This window comes from Heloderma suspectum, chromosome 1, assembly GCF_057233095.1.
Source record: "Heloderma suspectum isolate Gila_16-S chromosome 1, 16-S_ref, whole genome shotgun sequence".
Lineage (NCBI taxonomy): Eukaryota > Metazoa > Chordata > Lepidosauria > Squamata > Helodermatidae > Heloderma > Heloderma suspectum.
Window position 1 is genome coordinate 437,238,018 of NC_139458.1, and position 27,634 is coordinate 437,265,651.

The 27,634-nt window shown below is 48.3% G+C and overlaps 1 protein-coding gene across 2 annotated transcripts in view; it reads right to left on the reverse strand.

Moving 5' to 3' along the window:
- Window positions 1-1,991: 1,991 nt before the first annotated feature.
- LOC146360368 (L-gulonolactone oxidase-like) overlaps window positions 1,992-27,634 on the reverse strand; it is a 68,906-nt gene continuing 43,263 nt past the window's right edge. For both annotated transcript variants that reach the window (XM_084833161.1, XM_084833152.1), the window contains 6 exons: window positions 12,510-12,617; window positions 10,876-10,952; window positions 9,119-9,268; window positions 8,065-8,229; window positions 6,718-6,808; window positions 1,992-2,680 (listed from right to left, as the gene is read on the reverse strand). In XM_084833161.1, the coding sequence (XP_084689287.1) occupies window positions 2,552-2,680; window positions 6,718-6,808; window positions 8,065-8,229; window positions 9,119-9,268; window positions 10,876-10,952; window positions 12,510-12,617 (720 nt within the window). In that variant the 3' untranslated portion in view covers window positions 1,992-2,551. The remainder of the gene's footprint in view (window positions 2,681-6,717; window positions 6,809-8,064; window positions 8,230-9,118; window positions 9,269-10,875; window positions 10,953-12,509; window positions 12,618-27,634) is intronic.

Here is a 27,634-nt window from a genome sequence, read left to right on the forward strand (position 1 = left end):
GTCCCCCATTCCATTCAACTTTTCCTCAGCAGAAACTTGCATATTTTCCTACGAATAAATATGTGTAAATTTCAGGAAAGTAAAAAAAATACAGACGTCCACGGACTCTGCACGGCCTGCGCGGGTCACTGCAGCAGATTCCACAGGTCGGATTCTTAGAAATCCAAACTCATTTTAGTCTGTCTCGAATTTCTCCAGCATCCCTAATGACAACTCCCAGCATTCCTGACCATTGACCATGCTGCCTGGGACTGATGGGAGTTGAAGTCCAAAACATCTAGAGGGCACCAGGTTGGGGAAGGTTGGTTTATTCTATCCCAGGAAGGGGGAATTGGCAAGAGATAGGCAAACACTGATTTGGGCTCATTGAGGTTCTTGTTTTGCCTCGTTTGCATTCCCAAACATGAGCATCTCCTTCTGTCAGGGAAAATGTGCATTTTAAAAAATGTTCATTTTTTCCCAACTGAAAAAATATTCATTTTAAAAAATGCACATTTTTCCCAATCAAAAATGCACATTTTCTACCATAGGTGGATCGTTGGGGGGGGGATTTGCACAGGTGCAAAAATGTGAATTTTCAGAAGTGTGCACTTTCAAAAGCAAACTCAAGTCCAGGAAATTGGGAACATTTCCCAAGAGTTGCACTCCTGCTCATGTTCACATTCGTGGTTGCAAATGGGACATGTCTTGTGATTTGAAAACAGGAACCCAGTTGTACATCCTTAGAATTGGCACAGCCATCAGCTGACACAGATGCCATTACCTTCAGGGAGGGAGTTGGTCCAAAAGTGTGGGAGGAAGTCCTGCATGCTCTTGAGTGTTTGCCCCTAAAGGCAGCTCTGGGGCAGCAGCCCTGCTCCAGCTCCCTTGGGTGGGTCTTTGAATGCTCCCAAACTGGCTGGAGAGTTGATGCTAGGGATGTACGAAAGTTCCGCCACGGATCTCGAGATCGGTGGCAGAACGGCCCCCCCCCCCCCCCCGGGATGGGACTTACCTTAGGCAGATCTTCCTGGCGGCGGCAGCTCCAGCGGCGGTTCGGCAGTGGCTCCAGCGGCTGGTCTTCCGACCAGCTGCTGCCGCCGCCATTTCCAGGTAAAAAACAAAACAAAACAAAAAAACGTGATAGGCTACGTAAAGATTTACGTAGCCTATCACGGCTAGATTTTTAAAAAACACCATGATAGGCTACGTAAATGTTTACGTAGCCTATCACGGCTGATTAAAAAAAACAAACAAAAAAAAGCGCGTACGCAAATGGCGGCGCCCATGGGCGCCGCCATTTGCGTTCCTTATTTTGGCACGTCTTAGTCTACGTAAACATTTACATAGACTAAGACGGCGAAAATAAGGGGAACGCAAATAGCGTAGTGTCTACGCTATTTGCGTTTCCCTTATTTTCGCCGTCTTAGTCTACGTCAATGTTTACGTAGACTAAGACGTGCCAAAATAAGGAACGCAAATGGCGGCGCCCATGGGCGCCGCCATTTGCGTACGCGCTTTTTTTTGTTTGTTTTTTTTAATCAGCCGTGATAGGCTACGTAAACATTTACGTAGCCTATCACGGCTGACTGCAGGGATGCAAATGGCGGCGGCTACGGCCGCTGCCATTTGCGTCCCTGCTAGCCAGCGGCCAGATGTCCGGTTGCTGGCGGAGCCGGCCGGCGGCTCCGCAGAATCCCTGCGGAGCACAGCCAGCCGGCCAGGATTCTGGGGGGGAGGAACGGAGCACCTCCCCCCCCAGCCAGGATTCCGGGGGGAGGGACGGAACACCTCCCCCCCAGCATAAGCATAATCCGTGGAAAGGTAAGTACCTTTCGTACATCCCTAGTTGATGCCACAATGTACACTGGGAGGTGTTTGCCCCCATGTGGCCAGACTTCTTCAGCGCAGCTCTGTCACAGTCTGACTTAAGTTTACTGGGGGAGGCGGAGTGAAGTGGGGCAGGGGGGAGCGTTGATTTCTATGTGTTTTAATGACTGACAAATGCTGACAGAGTAGGTGCGGAGGCAGTTTAATAGGAACAGAAACGAATCCCAAGAGCACATTTCCCATGAGCCCACCTGCCCGCTTTCAGCAGAGTAGATAGAAACATTTGCAGGTAGCCATGTTGGCCCATTAGAAAAAAAATCCCAAAGTAACAGTTCCATTTATCGCTAGAGACAAAACCAAATGTTATATTCTGTTGGCTTTAATGTTTTCAAGGTAGGGAGTGGCCCTACTGTTTTAGCTGGTCCTAATGAAGGCATTGCCCACGATTACTTTTGGAATCTTTCTCTAATTGAGGGTGCAACACTATGCCTATTTAGTCAGACAAATGTCCTATGGCTCCCAGCATTCCTCAGCCAGCAACGCTGTAGCTGCAGGATTTTTTTCTGTCCAAGGATGCATAGGGTTGCGCCTTGAGTCTTCAAAGCAAGGTGTCTCTCAAGAGCTTGGTTTGGCGTCAGATCTCTGCAAAGGAGTGTTCCTGATCCAGTGTGACAATAACCACCGGAGACCTCTTACTGAGGGGATTCTCTGGTCTCCATTGCCACCTTCTCCATTCTGTCCCTCAATAGAAGACCTTCTCCAGGTAGGCATTCAAGAACATGCCTCTGGGGTCCAGTTTCTCCCTGATGGAGCAGAACTTCTGAAAGCTGGGGTACATCTTCTCAAAGTCCCTCCGGGTGCATGTGTGGGCCTGGTGAGAGACAGAACCGCTTTTAAGAACCTGTTCTTCATTCCTCCTGGTGGTTGTCATCATTGGCAGGACACAGAAGCAGCAAGCTTGGGGTCAATGTTATATAGACAAGGGATGTGGAACATGTGACTCACCTGTACTTGTGGGGCTGCAACTCCCATCATCCTTTGCTATTAGCAATGCTGGCTAGGGCTGATGGGAGTTGCCATCCAACAATATCTGGAGGACCACACATTCCCCGCCCCGATGTAGATCCTCTAACAATATGTATCTAAAAATGTTCTTTCCAAATTAATACATATAGGTAACATGAGTGGCATTGATATAGGCCGGGGGTGGGTAATCTGGCCCACAGGTCGGATGCTGCTCCCACCCCACTCATTGGCTTCTTTTGCTGTTATCTCCGCTCACTGATGGGAGATAAGAGGGCATTTAAGGGCAACTCACCTGTCTGCAAAGAATCCAGCTGTTCCAAAGATTTTGACGGGTGTGTTTTGCAGGCAGAAGAGCTACTGCCGCGAATGGAGGTGTGCATATTATAGCACTTGAGAGCCTAAGGAGCACTTTGCAGACACAATCCTGCCGTAATCCTTACGAGCACCACGTAAGACAGGTTGCTGCTATTATCTCCATATGGTAGATGTGGGGTTGATATTCTTGGCAGGTTGTCTTTGTGTCCTGGATCCGTCATGCTTGGCAATTTCCTGCCAACTGAAATGCCTCTGGAATGGAATGCCATCGAGGGTCCATCAGGCCCCAACCTTGCAGGCTTTTAGGTAAACCAGCTTGTTTACACTGGCCCGCTCCTGATTATGGGGGCGTTTTTATTGTTGTATTTTAGAAGGTTGTTTTTATGAAACTGTACCTGTCTATTTTATTGTTGTAACCCACCTCAGGAGGGCTCCTGTCCTGAAAGGTGGCCTAGAAATAGTTTAAATAAATAAATAAATAAACTGCACCTACATTGGTTGGCACCGTGTTTTCTGATTTACCTGGAACTGGATCTCCCAGGCTTGCTAGTGGGCACTGATTTTGAACTTCAGAGCATTGTCATAATTGGGAAGTGAAACACTGGGTTGCTGTTTGTGGACTTCCCATCTGGGCCAGACCCAAACTGGTGCACCTTTCCCCAACCCCAACTCAAGTCAAGGTGCACAGTACCCAAGGCCTGCCAAGTTATTTTGGCACCTGGACAGAATACTCCACAAGCAGCTCTCCTCCCTGGCAGTGAAAATACAATTATTATTTTTTTCCAATTTATTAGCCGCCCATCTGGCAGCTACCCAGCCACTCTAGGCAGTGTACAATACTAATAACAACACAAAAAACAACATAATCAACTGAACAAAACAACATCGCTCTAAAAAAAAACCACCCCTAACCCTCCCCAAATGCCCACCTGAAAAGCCAGGTTTTCAAAGCCTAGCGGAAGCTCATCAAAGGGGGGGCATGGTGGAGGTCACTAGGGAGGGAATTCCACAGAGTGGGGGCCTCCACAGAAAAGGCCCTCTCCCTAGTCCTCACTAGCCTAGCTGTCCTGGCTGATGGAACAGACAGAAGGCGTACCAAGGCTGATCATGTTGAGCGGCATCCCTGGTGTTGCTGGAGGTGCCCCTTAAGATAGACTGGGCCGGAACCGTATAGGGTTTTAAAGGTCAATACCAACACCCTGAATTGGGCCTGGAAAACAACTGGTAGCCAGTGCAACTCCTTCAGCACTGGAGTGATGTGATCTCACCGATAGCAGCCTTTAGTCAGGTGAGCCACCATGTTCTGCACCAGTTGCAACTTCTGAACCATCTTCAAGGGTAACCCCACATAGAGTGCATTACTGTAGTGTAGACAAGAGGAGACCAGGGCATGAACTACTGAGGGGAGCAGATAGTTAGGGAGGTGGGGTGCAGCTGCCGTATCAGATGGAGTTGGTACAGCGCTGCCCGGCTCACGGCCAATACCTTAGCCTCCATGGACAGCTGGGAGTCTAAAATGACCCCCAGGCTGTGGACCTGGCCCTTCAGGGGCAGCCGCACCCCATTCAACACCGGATCAACCTCCCACAACCTCCCCTTGTCTCCCACCAAAAGTACTTCAGTTTTGTCGGGGTTCAGTTTCAGCTTAGTCCTTCCCATCCTGCCACTCACCGACTCCAGTCTCCTCCCCCAGAGCTGCCCTCTGCTACCTGCCAGAGAGGAAGGAACGGAAGTACCGCAATTCGGTGTCCCCTATGCCCAACCCCTCCAGACAGGCCAAGAGGATACCGTGGTCGATGGTATCAAAAGCCACTGAGAGTTGGAGGAGAACAAGAAGGAGCATTTGCCCCTATCCAGAGCCCTCTCCATATCATCCAACAAGGCGACCATGGCCGTTTCTGTCCCATGCCCAGTCCTGAAGCCCGATTGAAATGGATCCAGTAATAATAATACATTAAACAACAATCCATTTGCTAGCCTTTCAGGACACCCCAAATCTGCTGCCTGAGATTACTGTCTCACTCTGCCTAATAATAGGGCTGGCCCTGCTTCCCTTAGACCTCTGGTTGGCCACTTTGGGAACAGGATGCTGGACTAGATAGGCCTTTGGCCTAATCTGTCAGGGGTGTCCTTAAACTCAGCAGGAGGGCCCATCTTTCTGTGCCACCTTCCATCCCTGGCATCTCCTGTTAAAGGATTTGGGGCTGGGAAGGCTATTTCTCTGCTTGAGATCCTGGACAGTTGCTGCCACTCAGAGCAGACAGTACTGGACTAGATGGACCAATTCCTCTGACCACAGCATCAAGGCTGGGCATGACTGGGCACCTGCCAAGGGCCCAGACCCCAGCAGGGGCCCACTGGAGTTGCTCCCCCTCTTCACCCTTGCAACTTGCTTGTCTACCTGCCTCTCGCTCTGGCCCAAACAGTGGCAGTGAGAAGGAGGAGCAGGAGATGCCGCGGCCTCCGTGCTCCCGGGCTCTCTGCCTGTCAAGCAAGCGAGTGGCTGCAATGATGAGGAAGAGGGTGAGGAGCAAGAACAGCTGGGGACCATGGCGGTGAGAAGGTGGACTCCCCGAGGGAGGGGCCCATGGAGGGTGCCTTGCCCAAAAGCCCTCACGAAAGTGGACCTGGCACTCCTTCTGACCTCGTATGAGGCAATTCCGTATATGTAAATGTGCGTATTCCATACGAACCTAAGAAAAGCAGTGCTGGGTCAGACCAAGGGTCCACCTCATCCAGCATTCTGTTCACACAGTGCCCAACCAGCTGCCCATGGGAAACTCACAAGCAGGGCATGAGCGCAACAGCACCCTCCCACCCATGTTCCCCAGCAACTGGTGTACAGAAGCTCACTGCCTCTGATACTGGATCGAGCACATAGCTATCAGGACTAGTAGCCATCGATAGCCTCCTCTGGGAATTTGTCTAACCCCCTTTTAAAGCCAGCCAAATTGGTGGCCATCACTCCATCCAGAGCGAATGAAAGTTATTTTTTTTGGAGATATTCTGAAACTTGGGGCCAGGATTACACAGTGAAATATCTTGAGCAGGCCATGAGACCAGACCTCATGGAAGTGACCGGCGGTTCAGACTGCTTGCTTGTTAGCATACCACTGATGCTTTGTGTGTGGAGGCTTTGAGATTGCACAACAGCATCTGACCTTGTTGGACCCATACGATGGCTCTGGGACCAAGGGCTGCTTCCTGTCGTCCCCAGGGGTTGTGGGAAGCAGCCAGCCTTAATGCCCAGCAGCTCAATGAATGTTATAGAATAGAATATAGGAAGCTTCCGGATACCAGGCCAGGTTATTTGTTCATGTAGCACAGTCCCGTCCGACTGGCAGCAGCCTTCCAGGACCTCATTCAGAGAAGGATTTTCTTTCCCAGCACCTGCTGTCTGATCCTGGAGGTGCTAGGATTGAACCCAGGACCTTCCGTGTGGTTTTCCCCTCATTGTTTCTTAGTGAACCCTGCACATGATGGAGGAGAGGCTGTGTTTGCTAGAGAGGCAAGATCTAACCAGCTGCAGGGCAAAAGCACCCCCCAGCCCCACCGCCACCTCCGTACCTTGGCCCAGTGTGGTCTCCCTCCAACCTTCTTCATGATGCCCTCATAGGCAAGCCAGTAGTCAAGGCGTGGGACATCTTTCCCATAGGGCCTGGAGGAAGATGCAGAAGGAAAAAGTTATTTATTTATTTTGTTTGTTTGTTTGTTTATTTATTAAATTTATTAATCGCCCATCTGGCCGGTCACCCAGCCACTCTGGATGATGTACAAGAATAAAAACAGTTCATACAATAAAATTCAACATTAAAAACATCACACAAAAAATGGCCTGTATTGCTCTCCCTCGTGGAGTAGGCAGGGTTCTTGACCTTGTTGCTTTCTAGGAACCCTTTTCTACATGGACTCCTCTGTCAGGACCACGTGTGTGGCTGCCATGGAGTCCTGGTATGTCGCAGGGGACTTGGGAGCATGTTCTTGGGTGCACTGCAAACATGAGGGCCAGCCATGGTGCCAGGGCCAAAACTGACACCTCGCACATACAAGGAGCAGGGTTTGAAACGCATCAAACATACCCCGCCCCCCCAGCTGTGTATGGTAGGGTGAGATGGTTAGCTGTCATTCAAGGAAACCTGTCTGTCATTATTAACGTCCTCACTGAGGAATCCCTGATAAACCCCAGGAGGAGGAGGAGCCCCACTGGGTCTCCGGAAAGCAGCTTGAAAAGCATTGCCCTAGAGGGCTGGTGTCATGTGCTCACTCAGCTGCAACGGGCCTTGCAGAATACCAACAGAGCAGAACCAGCCACCCCATCTGGGCAATACTGCTCGAGCCGAGGACAGTCGGAATTCAGAGGCAGCAAAATGGTGGGTGGGATTTAAAATGTCAGTGATCTCATGGGCATGGGGGTAAATCCACTGCAGCAGTGGAGGCCGGGGTGGTCCCTTGGTGCTTTGCTTGGCAGTTGCCATTTTTATTTCCCTGAATGCCCCTTCTGAGGAACACAAGCATCATGTAGAGGGAGCTTCTGGGAAATAAAAATAGTGGCTCCGCTGGGAAGGGAAGAGCTGCCATTTTCCTCCAGAAGCCTTCTCTGGGCAATGCTAGCATTTCATAGAGGTGGCATTCTGGGAAATAAGAAATGGTGGCCACCGTTTAGAGGCTGCCATGAACACCTGAAGGAGCGCTGCTTCTATGGGAAAAAGGGAGCTGGTGGCAGCAGTCAAGGGGCAAAAGGGGGTGAGTAGTTTCATCCCCCTTTCATCCACAACCCCCCCCCCCCATTCACCCCAATGCTTGGACTTTATGCCCATCGATCGTTGAACTTCACTCTAGTTCTGGCTGGTACTGAATGAAACATCACCTATCACACAGCCTAAATTGCCCCGCTCGGACCAGCTCCACCCTTACCTGTACATGATGATGTTCATGTAGCAGCTGTCCCTCTGGAAGCAGGGGCTCAGCAGGATGTCGTCCCCCTGGGTGAAGCGCACTTCCACGGGGTAGTGGGCTACCACATTGGGGTTGCTCTCCAGTGTCCCCTTCAGCGCCAGAAGAGCCTCCTTCGTTTTCTCACTGCAAGGGGACGGCGCAAGACCCACCAGCTAAGCCATGAAGACACTGGAGCATCGGGACGCCGTGTTTGCATTAGAAACCAAAACTGGCTCCATTGCAACTGCCTTCCTTTGCTTCCTGCACCCACCACTGGAATGCGGCTCCTGAGAACTCTGCATGCCATCATGCATGCCAAGAGGAAGGCATGATGCTTAATCCAGTCTGACCCAGAGTCAGGGGCTCAGACTCCTCAAAAATCACCTGGCCAACCAAGGCCCTTCAGTCCCTCTGGCTGGGAAGACAAGAAGGCCCAGCTGGAGGTCTCCCAGTGAAGCTGGAATGCAGAGTATGAAGCCCAGATTTTAAAGTCCTGATAGCCTTCAGCAAAGGACAGGGTTTCAACCCTCAGCAGGCCTGCTCCACTACTTAGGATAGCCTCCCCCAACTTGGCACCCTCCGGATGTGTTGAACTACAAGCCCCATCATCCCCAGAGAGAGTGGCCCATGCTTCTTGGGAAGAATGAAGGCTGCAGTCCAACACCTCTGGAGAGTGCCAGGCTGATTTCAGGCTTCAGCTGGACTTTGGCCATTGTTAGAGCAACATCTGCTCTCCTTGGGAGCTCTCCAAGGTCCTGAAGAGCCAGATCATGCCTGGCTGCTGGAAGATGATCCATGCCGCCCTGGTGCCAGGAAGCTCCTTGCTCCAGATCAGTCCCCTTCAAGCTTTTCTCACGGCCCTGCAGGCTCACAACCTAAAAGGAGCAGGACCCTGACTACAAATATATTTGAGTTTGGGAGAGAGGAATCTGGATTTTGACTGTCAAACAGCCCCCAGATCATTCTGGAATCAATGCTGCTCTTTCTACCAACCCCCTCTGCAGCCTCTGCACAGAAGACCCAGTCCGCTTACATGGGGATGGCCCAATCTTGCACATGCTGCTTGAAACGACACTCATAGTTGAAGACCTTGTAGCTCAAGTTCACATTTTCCACTTTGCCAGTGAAGAGGAGCCAGAAGAAGAAGTGGTTGATCCAGGGAACCAGAAAGGGCAGGAACGTGCTGGAGGAGAGTGGGGAGAGAAAGGCAGGGTGAAGGGTGGATATGGGAAGATCTGAGGCCTTTTGCAGAAGCCCACTTGTTGGACACACAGGAAAGGGCTTTCTCCAGCTTTGCTTCCAAACTCTGGAATGCACTCTGTGGGAGTTGCAACTGGGCCTCACTCTCTCTGCATTCAGGAAAGGTGTCAAGACACATCTTTTTACTTTTGCTTTTTATTTTTTTAATGTCTTTTGCAGGTGTTTTTAATGTTTTACTTTATTTGTGTCATCTGAAAACTTTTCATTTTCTGAAATCTTTGTGAACCGCCTTGGTTGGCTTCAGAAAAATGGATAGAAATACAATCAATCAAATATTCAATACAAATCAGCATTTAAACAGCACATCATCATCATTATGGGGTATTTCTATGGGTGACTAGTAAAAAAAAATACAAAAAAAAATCAAAATCTCTATTTTTGGCCCCTGGCTTCCATGGCCTGTGGATTTGTGAATTTCCTCCCCACCACCGCCCATCAATGAAGGCTAAGAACAATACCAAGAATTTCTTTCACCTGCTGTCCATGAGATGGCAGTGCAGCTTCAGGCCTCACACTGCTAGTCTGGAGTAAGGATACTTCGGACAGATTTACAGCTGAAGGATGAGATTCTGCACGTGTTTGTGTGTGTATAAACCATGGGAGGAAACCCTTGACTTCAAAAAGTAAAGAATTATAGGATATCAAGTATTCTGGTCAAGGTTCTCCTACTTTGGTTCATTCAGATGTTATTCTGAATAACATCTGAATGAACCAAAGGAGCCAGTGTAGTGTAGTGGTGAGAGTGACGGACTGGGAACCGGGAGATCTGGGTTCTAGTCCCCACTTGGCCATGGAAGCTCACTGGGTGACTTTGGGCCAGTCACAGATTCTCAGCCCAACCTACCTCACAGGGTTGTTGTGAGGATAAAACAGAGAGGAGGATAATGTAAGCCGCCTTGGGTTCCTTGCAAGAGGAAAAAAGGCGGGATATAAATGCAATAAATAAATATTCTCAGGGGTTTGGGGAAGAGTTTGAAAGGAGATGACAAATTCAGTTGCTTAAACTAGAAGAGCCCAGCCCTGCGTGGTCCCTGGATGGGATACCACCTGGGAAGCGGATGCAAGCTGTTCTGAACCCTTCCAGGGAAGAGGTGAGGCATAAACAGAACCAGTACATGAATACATCCTACTAAATTCTTCCCAAAATGCATGGGTGGGTGTAATCTGATACCTCCAGCACCTAGCACTGGCTAATTCATTCAGATTGCAAATCTCCATTTTGAGTTCTATCTAATCTGCAGACTGCATGGCCACTGCACCTGGCCAATTTGGGGGACCTTATTTCTTCCCCCGACCCCTGCCTGATGAAGAGTTCTGGAGAACTCAAAAGCTTGCATGATTTTGTGGAATTTTGGCTGGTCCTGATAAAGATATTGGCCAACTGTAGATTTTGGTGTGTGTGTGTGTGTGTTTTCCTCATGGACATGGACCTTTGCTTTTCTAATTCCTTCCATCCACCATGGAAGCAGGTTCCATTGATACCAGGAATACATCCGCATGGCTGTGATGTGAATCCACACTGAGATTTACCTGATCCAAAGAAGGAACTCCAGCAGGTAATAACCGACAGCATAGTCCCAAAGCCAGCTAGCGGAGGAAGAGGGAGGCTGCATAGACACACAAAGCAAGAGAGAGGGGTCATGAACCCTGCCAGCTACATCAGCCTACTGCACCTGGTGTCCTTCAGATGTGTTGGGCTACAACTCACACCATCCCTGGCCAACACTGGCCAGGAAGGATGGGAGTCATAGTCCAAGAGATCTGGGGGGCACCAGGTTGGAGAAGGCTGCCTTATGTAATGTGGGACCCAGTAATTTGAAGGGCTGCTGTCTGCCCCCATATGAACCTGCCAGTATACTGAGGTTGTCTTCAGAAGCCCTTTTCAAGCTCCAGAGGTTGGGCAGGTGGTGAGTAAGAAGAGGTCTTCACCACTGTGTCACCCCATCTCCAGAATGCCCTCCCCATGTTTCCTTAGTGCCTTGTTTGACATCCTCAGTAAATACCTTTCTTTTATTTACCCCTAACCACGTTAGAATACTTAGACAGCTTTAAATTCTGCTATTTTTCTCAATATGCATTTATTGCTCTTCTGTTTTAATGATGATTTGATATGTTTTGTATGACTATAACTGCTTAAAGTTTTATTCTGTTTTAAACATAAGGGGTTCATCTTATGTTTTACTATGTTACTACATTACTATGTTACCCCTGAAACCTCTAACCACTCAGAAGTGGGGTGCGTGTCGGTAATGTTTGTTTTAATAATTTTTTATACTGTATTTTAATGTTGTATTTGCTTACGAGCTGCCCACAGAACTTCTGTTATGGGGTGGATACATACATGCAGTAAGTATATCATCATCATAATCTGTTGCTGAATAATTGACAGACGTCAGAGATTTAATTTCATTTATTTCATTTCTATGCCGCCCAGTAGCCAAAGCTCTCTGGGCTATTCACAACCATTAAAACCATTAAAACTACAAGACGATAAATTACAACATAAAAATTTTAAAGTTTAAAACTGCAGTATAAAAAAAATAAAAATAATAACCAAATAGAACCCAGCTGCAGTGCAAAGCTTTAAAATACAATACCAGGTTTAATGGTTTTAAGTAGTAATGGGCGCACTTACCCAGGGAAGTCTTATGGGAGGGGGGCATTATTTCAACCAACGACTTCCTGGCTCACAGCCCCTTCTTTTAACTACTCCTGTTGTCTCCTAAAAGCGGGGGCAGGACCAAATTCAGAATGGTGCTAGAGGACCAAGTGACAGGACTAATAAGAGAGTGGGAGGAAGCTATGGGGATTTTGGTGGTGTTGGTGGTAGTGGTTTGTGCCTGGATCTGTGCCACCAATTGTCCCATATTCTGTGACACACAGCATGGATGAGTGCAAGTCCTTGCTTAAATCAGTCTCTCAGCCTTAGCTCTTCACCTGCAAAACAACCGCAGTTAAGGCCTACGTAACAGGGCTGTTGGAAGGAAGGAAAGGGCCATGGGCGCACCCCACTGGAAGCCCCCACTGAAATGAGTGGGGCTTGTGCAAGCACTCGTTTAATGCCCCATAGCAACCGGCGGGTGGTCATAATCCTTGCCTCCTCACCCTTCTCCTTCCAACCCGTTTCCTAGCACTTTACAGTAACCAACATATGGTGGATTTACCTTGTTGGTGTGATCTTGGTAGATGACACTCACATTTTCACTGTGAGGAAACCAAAGGAAACGGAAATACTCCGATTTCTTCAGGTGACTATCTAGGTTGTCCAGCACCTGGAGAGGCAAAAGCTGAGAGTGAATGGACTCATACTTAAATGGGGGTGATACTGCTCACGTTTCTAGTCCTGAGGGAAAGTCAGATGCATGCACGCTGAGTCGTGCACTTCCAGTGCAGGACTCCGTAAGAAAACTATTTCCAGTGTGGTAGCTGTGTTAGGGCGCTCCCGGACAGATGGTGGCTAGAGCTACTAATCAAAAGGCATAGCGAAGCTGTCCCGCCTTTTCCTCCTTAACAGATTATTTTTTTTTCTGGAAAGAAAAAAGTCATAAGAAGCAGTGGGAAAATACAGGAGGGTTACAAACAGAATATGTTGTTGTCTGGACCAACTGTAAAGTTCCATGAACAAGGGAGGAGGACTGCACAATAAAATCCTTGCCTGGAAGCACCCTTAGGGTGCAATCCTATGCATGTGTAGACAGAAAAGAGGCCTACAATCCAGCATGCCCCAGCCAGCATGGGTGGCTAGGGAATGCTGGGAGTTGTGGGCCTTTTTTCTGTCTAAACATACATAGGATTGTGCCTTTAGTTGGTTTCAGCAAAAACAAAAGTGATGCTTGTGCCCTATCCAGAGGTTAATGGGCCAGGTAAATTGCAGGTGATAGGTTGCCATGGGAATTAAAATGGCCCCAAAAGGCAAGGTGACGTGGGAGGCGCTGATTCAGCCTTAATACACACACCCCACCCCGAGCCAGGGAGAGGGGGCAAGGCCCACGTGCGTGTAAAAAGAACAGATTGCAGTTTGCCCCCAAGGGAAATGAGGGGAGGGGTGTTTCCAGCGGGGTTTCCTAGTGCTAGCAGTCAGAAGACAGGAGGGCTGCAAATGGATGAAGATAACATTTGGATCCCCACATAAGATTCTGGCCATGTTTCCATGACAACAGAAGGAGAAACTAATGGAGGAGCACCGGATTTTTTAAAAGGAATCAGCTTTGCTGTGAGCAGGGCTCCATGAGCAGATTCTCCGCAGCAGTAAAAATCACTTCACAGAACAGACTTCTGGGTGGGGGTGGGGGTTGGAGTGAACGTCATCTGACTGACAGGGGCTGCTCAACCAATAAGAGAGGCTTCCCCCCTCTCCCCCCTTTCTGCTCTCCCCTGAAAGTCTAGATGCAACTGCATTTCACGAGCAAGCCTCACGGAGCACAATGGGAGTTACTTCCAAGGAGACGCTCATGGGTTTGTTGTGGGAAAGAGATTTAATGGGCAGGATCTCCATAAGGAAGCTGTGAAGGAGTTATGTCCTAAGGCAATGAATTGGAGCCTTGGACTTCTCTGTTATTTCTGTGGCCATTGAGAGGGCAAGCCTCATTCAGCACAAGGGGAGGAAACACCCCTTGACTGGGGTCACAGTGAAAGGCACATCCGTGGCAGGCTGCATACCTGAGCTGAATGCGGGGCTTGGGCACACAGCGACTATACTGGGGAGAACCCGACTTGGGGAAAAGAATCGGACTTCAAGCAGTCCCAGGACATCCGGTTTTTCCCTGACAAGCTCCGGGGGGGCTGCTGGATGGCCACGACGTCAGGTATCCCTAATGACCTCAGCACACAGCCGGCTCAGAGTAAATCGCTGGTGAACCACCCCCACCACCACCCCGTGTTTGAGGCAGGGTGATTGCACATTAAAAACCTCACCTGCAAGCACCCCAAAGACACAAGAGAACCGAGGTTTTGGACTCTGTAAGCTAACAGCATTGGGGGGAGGGGAGCTGGTGGTCTCCCCAGAGATGTGACGTGAGAGCTGTGGACCTTGCCCTCCCATTGCAGTGCTTAAATGGTGCCTCATGCTCTACTGGTGTATTTGTAAAGAGACCACATTTTACAAAATGCCAAGATGCCTCCAGTGACCTCCCTCCAAAGGCAGCCACGTCTGAGTAAGCACCGTGCCCCCAGCACTGCTCACCTCTCAGAGAACTGGTGCGCCTGCCGCACCGTATGCACAGATACGTGGGCATAGAGAAAGAAATGGTAAACAACGGGGCCAAAGGAGCATGAAATGCAGGAAAAAAAATGAGTGTGTGGCAATCTGGTGTACAACTTCATTGCATACAAGGAAGGCGTAGTGACTATTCCCGAAAGCAGAAATTGGTGATATAACAATAATCCTAGCTAGAAAGAGGTTACAGATGGGAACTCTTGTTCAGGGAGGTGAAGGTGCCTTCTTCCAGAACAAGGGTGCTCAACCCATAGCTTGAGCGGCTTCTAAGGCCCTCCCAGGCCTTAAATGCAGCCCCCCAGATGTCCTGACTCACTTCCTCGCCAATAGAGCCTCATACAGATAGCTCTTTCCCCTATGCTGTTAGGAATAAGAAAAGAGCAGTCTGTATCAGGATCACCAGGAAGTGGGGTGTGCATGCGTATGTGTGCGCATGCGTGCAACCCCTGACTCCCGAGCCAGCATCACATGAGGCCCTTGGGGCTGGAAAAGCTGTGCGCTTCTGCTCTAGAATCTTGATGAAACAGGACCTGGGTTTTCCGCATCACTAGCTGAAAATGTTCTGATTTCCAGACTATGTTGGATGGGAGGACATGGATGGATGCAGTGGAGCTTTTTCATTTTGAGAAATTATCCTTGCATGGTTGTTGCTGTTGTTGTTGCCTTCACTGCTTGAGCCTGCATCATTGAGGAGACGGAACAGTTTTCATCATGCCTGCTCTGTCTTCCATCCATCACCTTGAGACACAGCTTGCTGCTTTCCTGATGCACTGATGGGCCTCACTGTAATCCTGAGCCTCTTCTGTCTCAGTCTCTTCAACACCCCTCCTGCTGCTGCCCCCATGAACTGTACATGTGGGTACTTAGCTGAATCACTTCCGATGTAACCCCAGGAGGAGAGATCAACATGCTTAGAAAGAGACACAGTTTTGTGTTAAAACGCAACAGAGTTGACCTGGAGCCACGGGACCAACGAGTCCTTCCCCTCAACTCTACAGCAGGAAGACATTTGGGGGGAAATGCTTCCTACTGAAATTTGCTACCAAATAGTAAAATCCAACAGAAGTCCTACTTAGAGTAGACCCATTGAAATAAATGACACTGAAGTTGGTTTTGACTATCTTAAGTCCCATTCATTTCAATGGGTCTACTCTAAGTAGGACTTAAGTTGGAGCTTGCCCAAAGGTTCCAAATGATATTCTGATGTGACTTTCTGTGGTAACGTTCCCAATTATGAATGCAGATCAACCTAGAAGTGTTTGAGATGGACTAACAACAAAAGAAAAGAAACCTCCCGAGAGTGAAGAAAATTGGGTCTGGCAAGTTAACACTTTACATTATTCCTTTAAATTTAACAAGCTGAGGAGATTTAGGGCACAATCTGACCTCAGACAGACATAGCAGCGTGCACAGCAGGAGTGACTTCAGGCTGGACGGAGCCCTGCTGCCCCCTTGAGGGGCATTCGCAAGTGTGCCTGCCCCGCCATGTGTGCCAGGACTGAGCCAGGAGATCTAGCGTGCCCCCAGCCCCAGGTCAAGGCCGGGCAAACCGTGGTGTGCACAGCATGTGCTGGGGGGGGGGGCACAGCAGGAACAGGACTGAACTTAGTCCTAATTCTGCCTGCCCTAGGATCTCCTGCGCCCTTCATTTTTGTAAAAAGTTTCCCACAAAATCAACTTTTGAAAATAGACATTTGGAAACATGTCCAATCTCTGAATCTATGCAACAAGGGTGTCAAACCTCTTCCAGCCCAAGGGCAGAAGGCCCAATTCAGTTTTGGAGATGCTCTCGCGGGCCACATTCCAGTGGTGGGCAGGGCAAAAGGCAAAAGGTGTGTGGCCCAAACGCCCCAAATGCCTTCACTGCCCATACCAAGGCCTCTGGGGAGTTATCTTAATCTTTTAGAACAGGGGAAAAATTGCACAACAGCCAGGAAACCATTGGCCTCCTGTTACGTCTTATTCAGTAAAAACTTTTGTTTCGGGTCTACTGGATGCCACAACATCTCTTTAATACAGGTTTGTCAAATTTGGCTAATTGCTGGAGGTGTAATGCAGTTAACGCTTCTTTTATTCACATGTTTTGGAAATGCCCAATGGTTGCCTCCTCATACAGACAAACTTTGTATTGGAAAGCTCTTTAATATTGACTGATACACATGTTCTCTTAAACTCTACCTGCGTTTTGGAATGTAACACACGGTCAGCGTAAATTCATCTTCCGTGCCCTCTTGGCTGCTAAAAGACTGATACTATGATACTGGAAGGATAAAAACTCACCACCTATAATGCAATGGACTGAGGACCTACCAGCGCTAGCAACATTTGAAAGAGTGGGATATAGGCAAAACTTGCAAATGGACATATATTTGGATATTTGGTCTGCTTCTACTGAAGTTTATGTGTAATCTAATGTTTTTCTCTTTTTTTCTCCCTAGAATATTGTAATATTTGAAACTGAGGATTTTAGAATACGTTGTTATATTTTTATTTTTTTGGCTTTGTTACGTTTTTGTTTGTTTTGTTTTATTTTATTAAAACTCATAATAAAAAAATTGAAAAAAACAAAAACAAAAGCCAGAACCCCCCCCGAATGATTGGTGGTCAGGAGAGAGGGTGTGGGGCCAGAGAAAAGATATGTGGCCATCTGGGGAGCCCTGGAGGGATGGATGAGGCCTGAGGTTCGACACCAGTGCTATACAAAGCTGCATCAGCTCTACATGATGTCCTGTGCCTAAAAGCAACAAGCTCTGGAAAGGTTATACAGTCTGAATACAGCAGCTGTGTACAGACCAAAGGGATATCCCCAAGGGACAGTAGGGGATAGTGAGCACGCCCATCCAAAACTATTTCCTGTTACTCTTTCTCCTGCCCCACACATCTAACCAGAAAAATAACATCGCTTCCTGAATTACAGAAGATTAATTGCTGAACTATTACAGCAGATTAATGTCTGAGTTTGCATCAAAACATTTAAATGACTGCAGGTGCTTTTATGTCAAAACTGCCAACCTTTCTCTTTCCTGGCTTCCAACACAGCAGGCAGGAACTGCAGAAGCTAGCTGGGGGCGGGGGATGCAACTTTCTCGCCATCAAACCCAAAGCCAGACTCACCCCCCCTCCATGGCTGCCTGGCCAGGACTACTAGCCCAAACCCCCTGGCCTATCCCAATGATGCCCGAGGCCACTCCTCCGCTCCCCCAGACGAGTGGTGCTACTGCTGTCCTGACAGAGAGTGGACAGTGTCCAGCACAGGATGGCAGGGCTTTTGCTGTACTGCAGCCCAAAACTGTTTAGGGACCTTATGGAGATGTGGGAGAGCTGGGGCAGCGTTACGGGTGGGCATAATCAGGCATGTGCGGAGGGCCTGCAGGATGGATGGGCCCAGAGACATGGGCCCTCTGGACTCACTCCTCCTCTTCACTAAGGCTGCGCACCGCTTCAGCCTGAGTCCTGAAGCAGATGGGGGTGACTTGGGCCAAAGTGGTCCAGTTCCAGAGTGGGTTGGGAGCGGCCTGAAGCCGGCTGGACTGCTCCTGAAGTGCTACGGGCCGCTTCGGCTGGATCCGCCCAGCCGCCCGTCCAGCCATGCGAGGCCCCTGCTCTTCACATAGGCCCATGGGGAGAGCCCACAGCCACTGCCATCTTGGAGGGAGTCGCCATGGCCGCTCTTCTTCTGGTAAGTGCAGATCGCAGCTGTGAAAGGGCTGTCTACGCAGTATTACAGGTGGTGCAATCCAAGGTGGTGGTGGCTGCAGGCGTTCCCCACGGGTCCAGATAAGGGGGGTGGGTGCGGGTGCAAGGCTCCCGTGGATGGGTTTGGGGGGGCTTTGGCTGTGCAGGTCATGCTTCAGAGCCGGAGGCTGAAGCAGGTTGGCCCACCTCCGGTTTGGCTTGAGGCAGGTCGGGGCCAATTCAGAAGCTCTGAGTCAGCCTCCGAAGCGGGTCCGGGGGTCCCTGCACAGGCTTGTTTTTCACCATTGCAACCTGCTTGTTCATCTCCCTCTCATTCTTGCCCAGACATATTACTCTCTTTTTTCCTTTTTTTGCTGGAATGTCCTACTCTGAAAAATTTGATCCCTGATACTTTGCACCGTTCATTTGTGTGCACGATCAAACACTTGTACAACCTGCTTGCACAGATGATAATATGAACTGAGTTCTAGTACCTGGACATGAATCACTTTAACTTGTCATTTGTCTCTCAACAGAAAAGTTGACTTAGAAGACAGAAAACAGACACAGCTGCCTCATCTTAATCCCAGGAGAAACCTTTCAAAACCGCTTTGGAGAAGATAGCTGAGACAGTGGAGTTAATAAACCAGCATAAAAACCAAACTGACATCTTGGTTACAGTTGGATTGTTTCTTATTTCTAGGATCATTTCCAGGAAGAAGAAAAGAGAAAAAAAAGAGAGCTCACTTTGAGATTTAAACAGAGTGGCAGGAGAGAGAGAAAATCAATATTGGATCCTCTGTGTCACAAAGGATGATCAGAATGACAAATGTTGGCTGCCAACAAGAGATACGATAACATGGATGATTAAAAAGAAATATTTCCTTCTGTTCTGTCTCCCATGCTTCAGGTATGTGGCTTATCTCCTAATGAGCTCAGTGGGCTTTTGCTCCTTGTCAATCTGGAGAACAGAAGGAAGGCCAGGGTAATTGACTGATGGATGGTTTGGAAAGCCCAACAAAGTGGAGAGGGAAAGGGCAACTAAAGGCCAATGAGGAACAGCCTGGCATTCTAGGGCGAATAGGCCAATCAGGATGAGGTTTTTATTAGCCAACCACATTCAGTATGGTCCCACTATCCCAGAATTCTCCCATTGTTGCAGAGCTGAAGAAACATGAGAACATAAGAGCCCTGAAGCTGCATCAGACCAAGGGTCCATTTAGCCCAGCATTATGTGCACGCAGCAGCCAACCAGCACCCTGTGGAAAGCCCATGAATAGGACATGACTGCAACTGCACTCCTGCCCATGTTTCCCAGCAACTGGTGTACACAGGCACACTGCCTCTGATACTGGAGGCAGCACAGAGCCGTCAGGACTAGGAGCCGTTCATTGAAAGAAGTGGCAGGAGGCTTGAGGTAACCGCTGCAGGAGTTGGTTGTGATGCTTCTGACCCTGCACAGGAGCAAACTGTTCCCTGGGGGTGACCATACCGTGAAAACCAGCTGTGGGACAGTGGGAGCTGCCACCAGAAAATGCCGTCTCCAATGATCCAACACCAGTGTGCAGGGGGTAAACATTGACGGGCAGGCGCTCATCCTGGCAGCCCCCATAGCTACACCCCCAGGGAGAGCCCCAAAATGCAGGCACCTGTGTGGATCCCTATCAACAAACCAGTTCCAGCAGTTTTCATCTCCACCAGGAGCAGGTCTTCCATAGGGCTCATGGATCCTCATTGCCCATTCAAGTCCCATGGAGTGGGCATGGCAGATGATGTCAGCACCCCTGCTAATAACAAAGTGCCGACGCTGCATCCATATGAATCCCAGCTCCACTACACTTCGGTCTGCTGTGCGTGGTGAGCATGCCAGATCTATGCCTGTCAGTGGCCGGAATGGCATGTTTTGAATCCAGAGTGGAGCCGGCCTCCCTGCCGGTCTTTTAGAGAATGCCAACGATTGTCGAAGGCAGGTTGGTTGGCACGCGTGGGGAGCACCTCCTGCCAAGGTTCGGTGACCTGAACCCACCACGACAGGTTGCTGTGAGCGTAAACAGGGATATCCTCATGCATGTGGATATCCCTTGGGTGAAGGGTACAAACAGTCAATGTAGCATAACTATTGCCATCAACGTGTGGCTGGCTGGGGCATGCTGGGAGTTGTAGTCTGACAGATCTGGAGTGCGCCAGGTTGGGGAAGCAAACAGTGCCTCCATTGTACACACCAGGAAATATATCAGTTCAGAGAGACAGCTAAACAGCAATGTACTTTAGTGCAGTAGTCTGTGTTAAAGTGTTTAATCTTGTCAAAGTTGGCAGTTAACAACAGAACAACCGAATTTAAGAAGACAGACTGCCCCATCACTGGCTATTCCTTCCAGTTACATCTTTATCCAGCATCCCTTGTTCTCTGTCTGCATCTTTTGAAGAACTAATGAAATTACATAAGTCAATACATACTTTACTTTGTCCGTGGCACAGAGCACATCCTGGAGGTGGCCACCAGAAATTAAGCCGGTGATTGCGCTCCATAAAGGGAATAAAGGGGGGAAAGGGGGCCACTGGGTTGCACAGAAAAGCTGGAAAGGAGTTGAGATAGACACTGCTGGGTGGGAGCTGGCCATCAAAAGAGGAAGAAAGGATGAGGAGAAGTGCAGATTGTCTTGGGGCATTTCTGGATGGAGGGGTCCTAGCTCTAGCCCTCAGAAGATATTCTGCAGCAATTCCATCTTTTTTCCCATAACGGATTTTCCATGGTATGGAAGAAACGGTGGGAAAACACAGGAGGGCAATGATTGGAAGACGTCACCTGGAATGTCTCTTGTAGGTAAGCCTTTAAACATTTGATAGAAAGCTTAGCCGCTATTCTAACAGCTGCAGTTTGCATTCCCTATAGGCACATCAAACCAATCGAATTCCCTGTGCCATTCAGCCCCCAGCACTCTTTTATGTAACATTTATACAATGTATATAACATTACAAACACTCTTTCTGAGACTAATGTGCCTCACAGGGTTGCTCAACGGACTTTGTTGACTGGGAAAGGCAGCGAGGCTTGCTGTTCTCTCCTGCCTACAGTTACTCAGGCAAATAATACAGAGATTATACAACTGAACTGGTGAAATGAAATGTACAGTCTAAATCCCTTGTACCACCACTTTGTACCTTTTCAAGAGAGAGAAAAGTGCTATGGGAAACAAGTGGAAATAATTGGAAGAAAAAGTAAGAGGCCTGGAGTGGTGAGTGGCGACCCTCCAGGGAATAAGAGAAGACAAAGAGCTCTTGGACAGAACGGTGGAACTACAGCAGCAAAGGGAAGACCAGAAGCTTGAAGAGCAACAGCAAGCTGAGGCAGAAGAGGGTAATGCTGAGGTGAGGAAAAATGCAGTAGGGGATACTCCTTGGAAAAGGGTGACAGGAGAAGAACTAGAAGCCATTCTACACCAGTGGAAGCATTGGAGCTATGGAACCATTTTCAGGTACTTGAGGATGAGACTGGAGGACACCCTGCAGAGGAAGAATCACAGGGGAACCTGCATGAGAGCGAGCAAGAGGCTGAAGGTCAGCCAAGCAGAGGCGATGAAACCCAGGCCTACAGCTACAAGAAGAGAAGTAGTAGTGGGAGAGTCCTTGCTGCATGGGATCGAAACCCAAGTATGTCATGAAGACCCGTGGACTCACCAGGTATGCTGTCTCCCGGGAGGACAGATTAGAGACATGACTGAAAGGTTGCCTGCACTCATAAAGCCCACTGACAGGTATCCCTTTCTTCTCATCCATGTGGGAACAAATGATGCCACCAAGCAGAGCTATGAAGACATCATGTCAGACTTTGAAGCTTTGGGAAGGAAACTCAAGAACTTTGGGGCCCAGATAGTTTTCTCATCCATCCTTCCAGTAGTTAGAAGAGGGATAGAAAGGGAATGAAAAATACTCTGGGTGAATGACTGGCTACGAAGGTGGTGCCGACGAGAGAGATTTGGATTCTAGGACCACAGGCTATACTTCCTGGAAGGTGGGCTGTTGGCAAGGGACGGGTTGCTCAGGTTGCACCTCACAAAGGATGGGAAGAATGTGTTTGGCCACAGCATGAAGAACTTCATCAGGAGGGCTTTAAACTGAATCCTACGGGGGAGGGAGACGTAAAGTTGGGGGTAACAATGGACGAAGGCTCATGCACAGCAATGGGAGAGAACAGCTCTGATAGTGCCCAATAATAGTCTTCAGACACATATAGGAAGAAAGCCAGAGACTATGAAGCACATGGTCTTCGATGTTTATATACTAATGCTCAGAGTATGGGAAACAAACAGAATGAACTTCAACTCTTAATACAGGAGGGAAATTATGACTTGATAGGTATAACTGAGACTTGGTGGGATGACTCTCATGACTGGAATACAGCAATTGAAGGATATAACTTGTTCAAAAAGAACAGGAGGAACAGAAAGGGAGGTGGGGTTGCACTGTATGTGAAAAATACTTATCTCTTCACAGAAAGACAGGAAAATGAGCTTGGTAGCCCCATCGAGAGCATCTGGGTTAAAATAAATGGAGCAAAGAATAAAAGGAACCTGGTGGTTGGGGTCTACTACCGGCCACACAATCAAGGAGAAGACGAGGATGAAACTTTTGAAAAGCAAATTGTCAATGTTCCAAGGAAGCATGATGTAGTAGTAATGGGGAACTTCAATTTCCCCATTGTTTGTTGGGAGACAAATTCTGCAAAACATGGCCCCTCCAGGAAATTCCTGACTTGTGTGGCGGATAACTTCCTCCTACAGAAAGTAGAGGAAGGAACTAGAGGATCGGCTATTCTTGACTTGATCCTAACCAACAGAGATGACTTAGTGGGTAAAGTAGCAGTTACGGGAACTCTGGGGGAAAGCGACCATGTTGTACTTGAGTTCATGGTTCTAAAGGAAGCAAAAGCCGAGTGTAGCCAAACGCATACCCTGGATTTTAGGAAAGCTGATTTTAATAAACTCAGAACAATGATCAGTAAGATCCCATGGCAAGCGACTCTAATGAGAAAAGGAGTCCAAGATGGGAGGGAGTTTTTAAAAAGGAAATTCTCAAGGCACAATTACAAACAATTCCAACAAGAAGAAAAGGTGGAAGACAACAGAAGAAGCCAATATGTCTTCACAAAAAGCTAAGAGATGACTTGAAAACAAAAAAGGACACATATAGGAAGTGGAAAGAAGGCCAAGCAACAAAGGAGGAATACAGGCAGGTTGCACAGAATTGCAGGGATGGCGTCAGGAAGGCTAAAGCTGAGAACGACCTAAGGTTAGCAAGGAATGCTAAAAGTAGGGATGTCAGAGAAATCCGCTGAGGATTCAAATGTGGCCAGATTCTTTGGAATCCGGCCTCAGGAATCCACAGCGGATCGGGACCACTTACGTGCCAGATGACTGTAGGAGGGCTAATGTTATCCCTATCTTCAAAAAGGGTAAAAAGGAGGAACCTGGGAACTACAGACCAGTCAGTCTGACATCAATCCCTGGGAAAATTCTGGAGCAGATCATAAAGCAATCCATCTGTAAGCACCTTGAAAACAATGCAGTCATTCCTCGAAGCCAACGTGGATTTGTCAAGAACAAATCCTGCCAGACAAAATTGATCTAATTTTTTGATCAGGTAACCTCCCTTGTGGACTGTGGGAATGCTGTGGACATCATATACCTCGACTTCAGCAAAGCTTTCGACAAAGTGCCCCATGATATCCTGTTGAGCAAACTAGCTCGAAGTGGGCTAGATGGAAAAACGATCCGGTGGATCCACAGTTGGCTACAGAATCAGACTCAAAGAGATCAATGGGATCTTCTCCAACTGGGGAGAGGTAACGAGTGGGGTACCGCAGGGCTCAGTCCTGGGCCCAGTGCTCTTCAACATTTGTATTAATGACTGGGAGGAGGAGGTGCAGGGAATGCTGATCAAATTTGCAGATGACACCAGATTGCGCGGGATAGCTAATACTTTGGAAGACAGAAACAAAATTCAAAGTGATCTGGATAGACTGGAGTGCTTGGCAGAAAACAACAGAATGATATTTACTAGGGATAAATGCCATGTTCTGCACCTAGGGAAAAGAAAACAAATGCACAGTTACAAGATGGGGGATACGTGGCTCAACAACACTACAAGCGAGAAGGATCTTGGAATTGTTGTCGATCACAAGCTGAATATGAGCCAACAATGGGATGTGGCTGCAAAAAAGGCAAATGATATTTTGGGCTGCATAAATAGGAGCATAGCTTCCAAATCCTGGGAAGTACTAGTTCCCCTCTACTCAGCACTGGTTAGGCCTCATCTGGAGTACTGTGTCCAGTTCTGGGCACCACACTTTAAGAAGGATGCTTACAAGCTGGAGAGGGTTCAGAGGAGGGCAACAAGGATGATCAGAGGACTGGAAACAAAGCCCTATAAGGAGAGACTGAAAGAACTGGGCATGTTTAGCCTGGAGAAGAGAAGACTGAGGGGAGATAGGATAGCGCTCTTCAAGTACTTGAAAGGTGGCCACAGAGAGGAAGGCCAGGATCTCTTCTTGATCATCCCAGAGTGCAGGACACGGAAGAATGGGCTCAAGTTACAGGACGCCAGATTCTGGCTCAACATCAGGAAAAAATTCCTGACTGTCAGAGCAATACAACAATGGAACCAATGACCTAGGGAGGTGGCGGGCTCTCCCACACTGGAGGCGTTCAAGATGAGGCTGGACAGCCATCTGTCAAGGATGCTCTGACTTGAATTCCTGCATTGAGCGGGGGGTTGGACTCGATGGCCTTGTAGGCCCCTTCCAACCCTACTGTTCTATGATTCTATGATTCTAATAATAAAAAAACACAGGTATTGGCAAAAGGGCTCTGAGCCTGGGGGAACTGTTGCCATCAATGCCAGACTACACTACCAAACACTGTAAGTAAAATTAGGCATTCTCTTTTGTCTCCAGGAGTGCTCTGTTGCAGGTAGTTGAACAGGTTGTAAGGATTCTCTTGGGCCTTGCAATTTACACTTGAGTATAATATGGGGCATGGGGAATTTAAAGTTTAAGGGATAAGAGATGGTGCTTATAAGCAGGGGTTAACGCTAATGGGGTAGCGGGGCAAGTAAGGAAACAAAATCCATTGTATTAGAAGCTGGCTAGGTGCCATATATAAACTGATAAGTGATGTATTGTCAATCGGAAGGTTATCAACCGTCTCTTCCTTATAAGGAAATTAGGTACAAGGCAAGAGGTCATAGAAAAGAACACATTGTGGTTTGGGATTCCTCTGTCTGGAAATAAAGGGAAGGAAAAAGGAGCTGTTGACCACATAAAAGGAGAACTACGGCTCAGAAAAGGGTTAATACCTTACATCAAGGAGGAAGGTGATTTGGGGGACAAACGCTGGACTTTTTGGGAATAGGATGACCTAAAATGTTGTGAACTAATAGATGTAAAGATTTCAGAATATGAAGGGAGGTTACCAATTTGGGAGGGTATTTAAGTTGATAGACAGAAGAGATCTGGGTCTCTCTTTCTCCTTTTACCCTGAACCTGACACATTACTCTGAGCCTATCACTTAGGCCTCAATGACTCCCTGGTCATGCTTGGAGAAGGAGAAAGTCCCTTTACCCTTGCTGGTAAAGTACAGGTGTGAGTGGTGGACATACAGCTGCAGGATGTGTGAGTTGCCTTACCTTTGCTTTGCTTGGCTGAAGGTTTGTGTGTGTGTTAAACTTTATTTATCTTTGATAAATGCATTTAGCATATGTCTTTGTTTTAGTCCTTATTTGTAGAATTTAAGTAAATCTGAGTGAATGTGAACACTCTATTTCAGTCCCTGAAGGAACCTCTCCTAGAACATCAGGGCCAGGCTGAAGCTGTTTAAAGTAAGTGTGCCTAGGTATCCAATACTAAGGACCCTGAAATTTGAGCCTCCAGTTTTTCCCTTACAAGGTGTTCCCTTTGCTAGCTGCTGTAGTCACCTCCAGCTGTCAGGCATTCCAGGGTGCAGCAGAGGATGAGGCACAGGCTACTTCCTCACAGGTAGGTCAGCCAGTGCCTTATTCAAGAACCTCCCACCCAGAGGACACAGCCCTGCAGTCGTCCTCTGGCTCGGAGGATGAGTCCCCAGCAGAACCTCTGTCTCCCCAGCCTCACAGGAAGGGCCCTTCAATAGTCTAGTCAGCTCCTCCAGGAGGGGTGGGGTTGAGCACACTACAGGTCTTGTCAGCCTACATACTGCTTCAGTTGGCTTTAGCTCCCTGCTGAGACAACATCCTCCTATTGTCATAGGATGCTCCAGGCAGCAGGACCAACTTGGAGCTATCCAAAGTTCTACTTTCTTTCTGCCTTGATGTTGCTACCAGCTTCCCCTGCAAGCTCAAGGGATCACAGGATGGGACAGCTGCCCAGAAGGATCAACCTGCCTTACCCCATGCAGAAATGCTTCCAGGAAAAAAAATCCTTTGCTGTCCCAGCTGATAGAGACCTAGTGTTTGTAGCCGAATAAGATCGCAGTAACCTCCAAGTAAAACTGTTGTGGGGGAGACAGGGACAGCAGGAATGAATCACTGCCAAAGAAAAGGCTGAGACTCCTATAAAATGTATATTCCCCACCACAGCTGAGGAGATTGCCTCACTCATCATTAATATTTCAAGCATCTCCTCGCTGGCATGTTCCTTTCCACTTCACTGGGCCTGCCAACACGAAGGCAGGAGATTGGGAAATCGCCCCCGACACACAGGATTAATGGGAAGATTAGCATTTACATGGCGCTTCCCCTCTTCAAACAGAAGTAGATCCCATCTCTGTGTTTGTACGGCCCCTTCTGAGCTGGAGAGATTTGCATTCTCTGTATCCCCACAGCAACCTTGGCACTGGGTAAAATATTGTCGAGGGAATGAAGCTTAGGAAATGTCTTCATTTTTAAAGGGAATTTGACTTTGTACTTCATACCCCGACTTGTGTGTGCTTCAACGTAAACCACTTTTGAACTGTGTTCAGAGCCAGTTACCCTGAGATAGGGACCCCCAGAGCAACCTTCACCCTCTGTTTTGTGACATGGTGGAAGCAGAAGTGGAAGCAAAGGCTCCAGTGAAGCCTTGTCATGATCCAGGAACTCTGGACTCAACATCTCATTTGTCCCTGCAAAAGAGACTGAGGATGGGGCTTCGCGATCGAGATCCAGCGGTTGTTAGCACAGTGTTGTTGTTCTGCTTACGCCGAGATGAAGAGAACTGCCCCGTTTGGCTCCCAAATCCTCTGGCAGAAGCAGGAATGGTTCTATTCCTGTCCTCCAAATCTCCACCATGTTTTGTGGACAGAGCAGCCTAGTGCTGGAGAATGCAAATGCTCAGAGGAGTGCAGAACAATAGCCTAGTTCAGCTTCCCCCAACCTGGCACCAGACT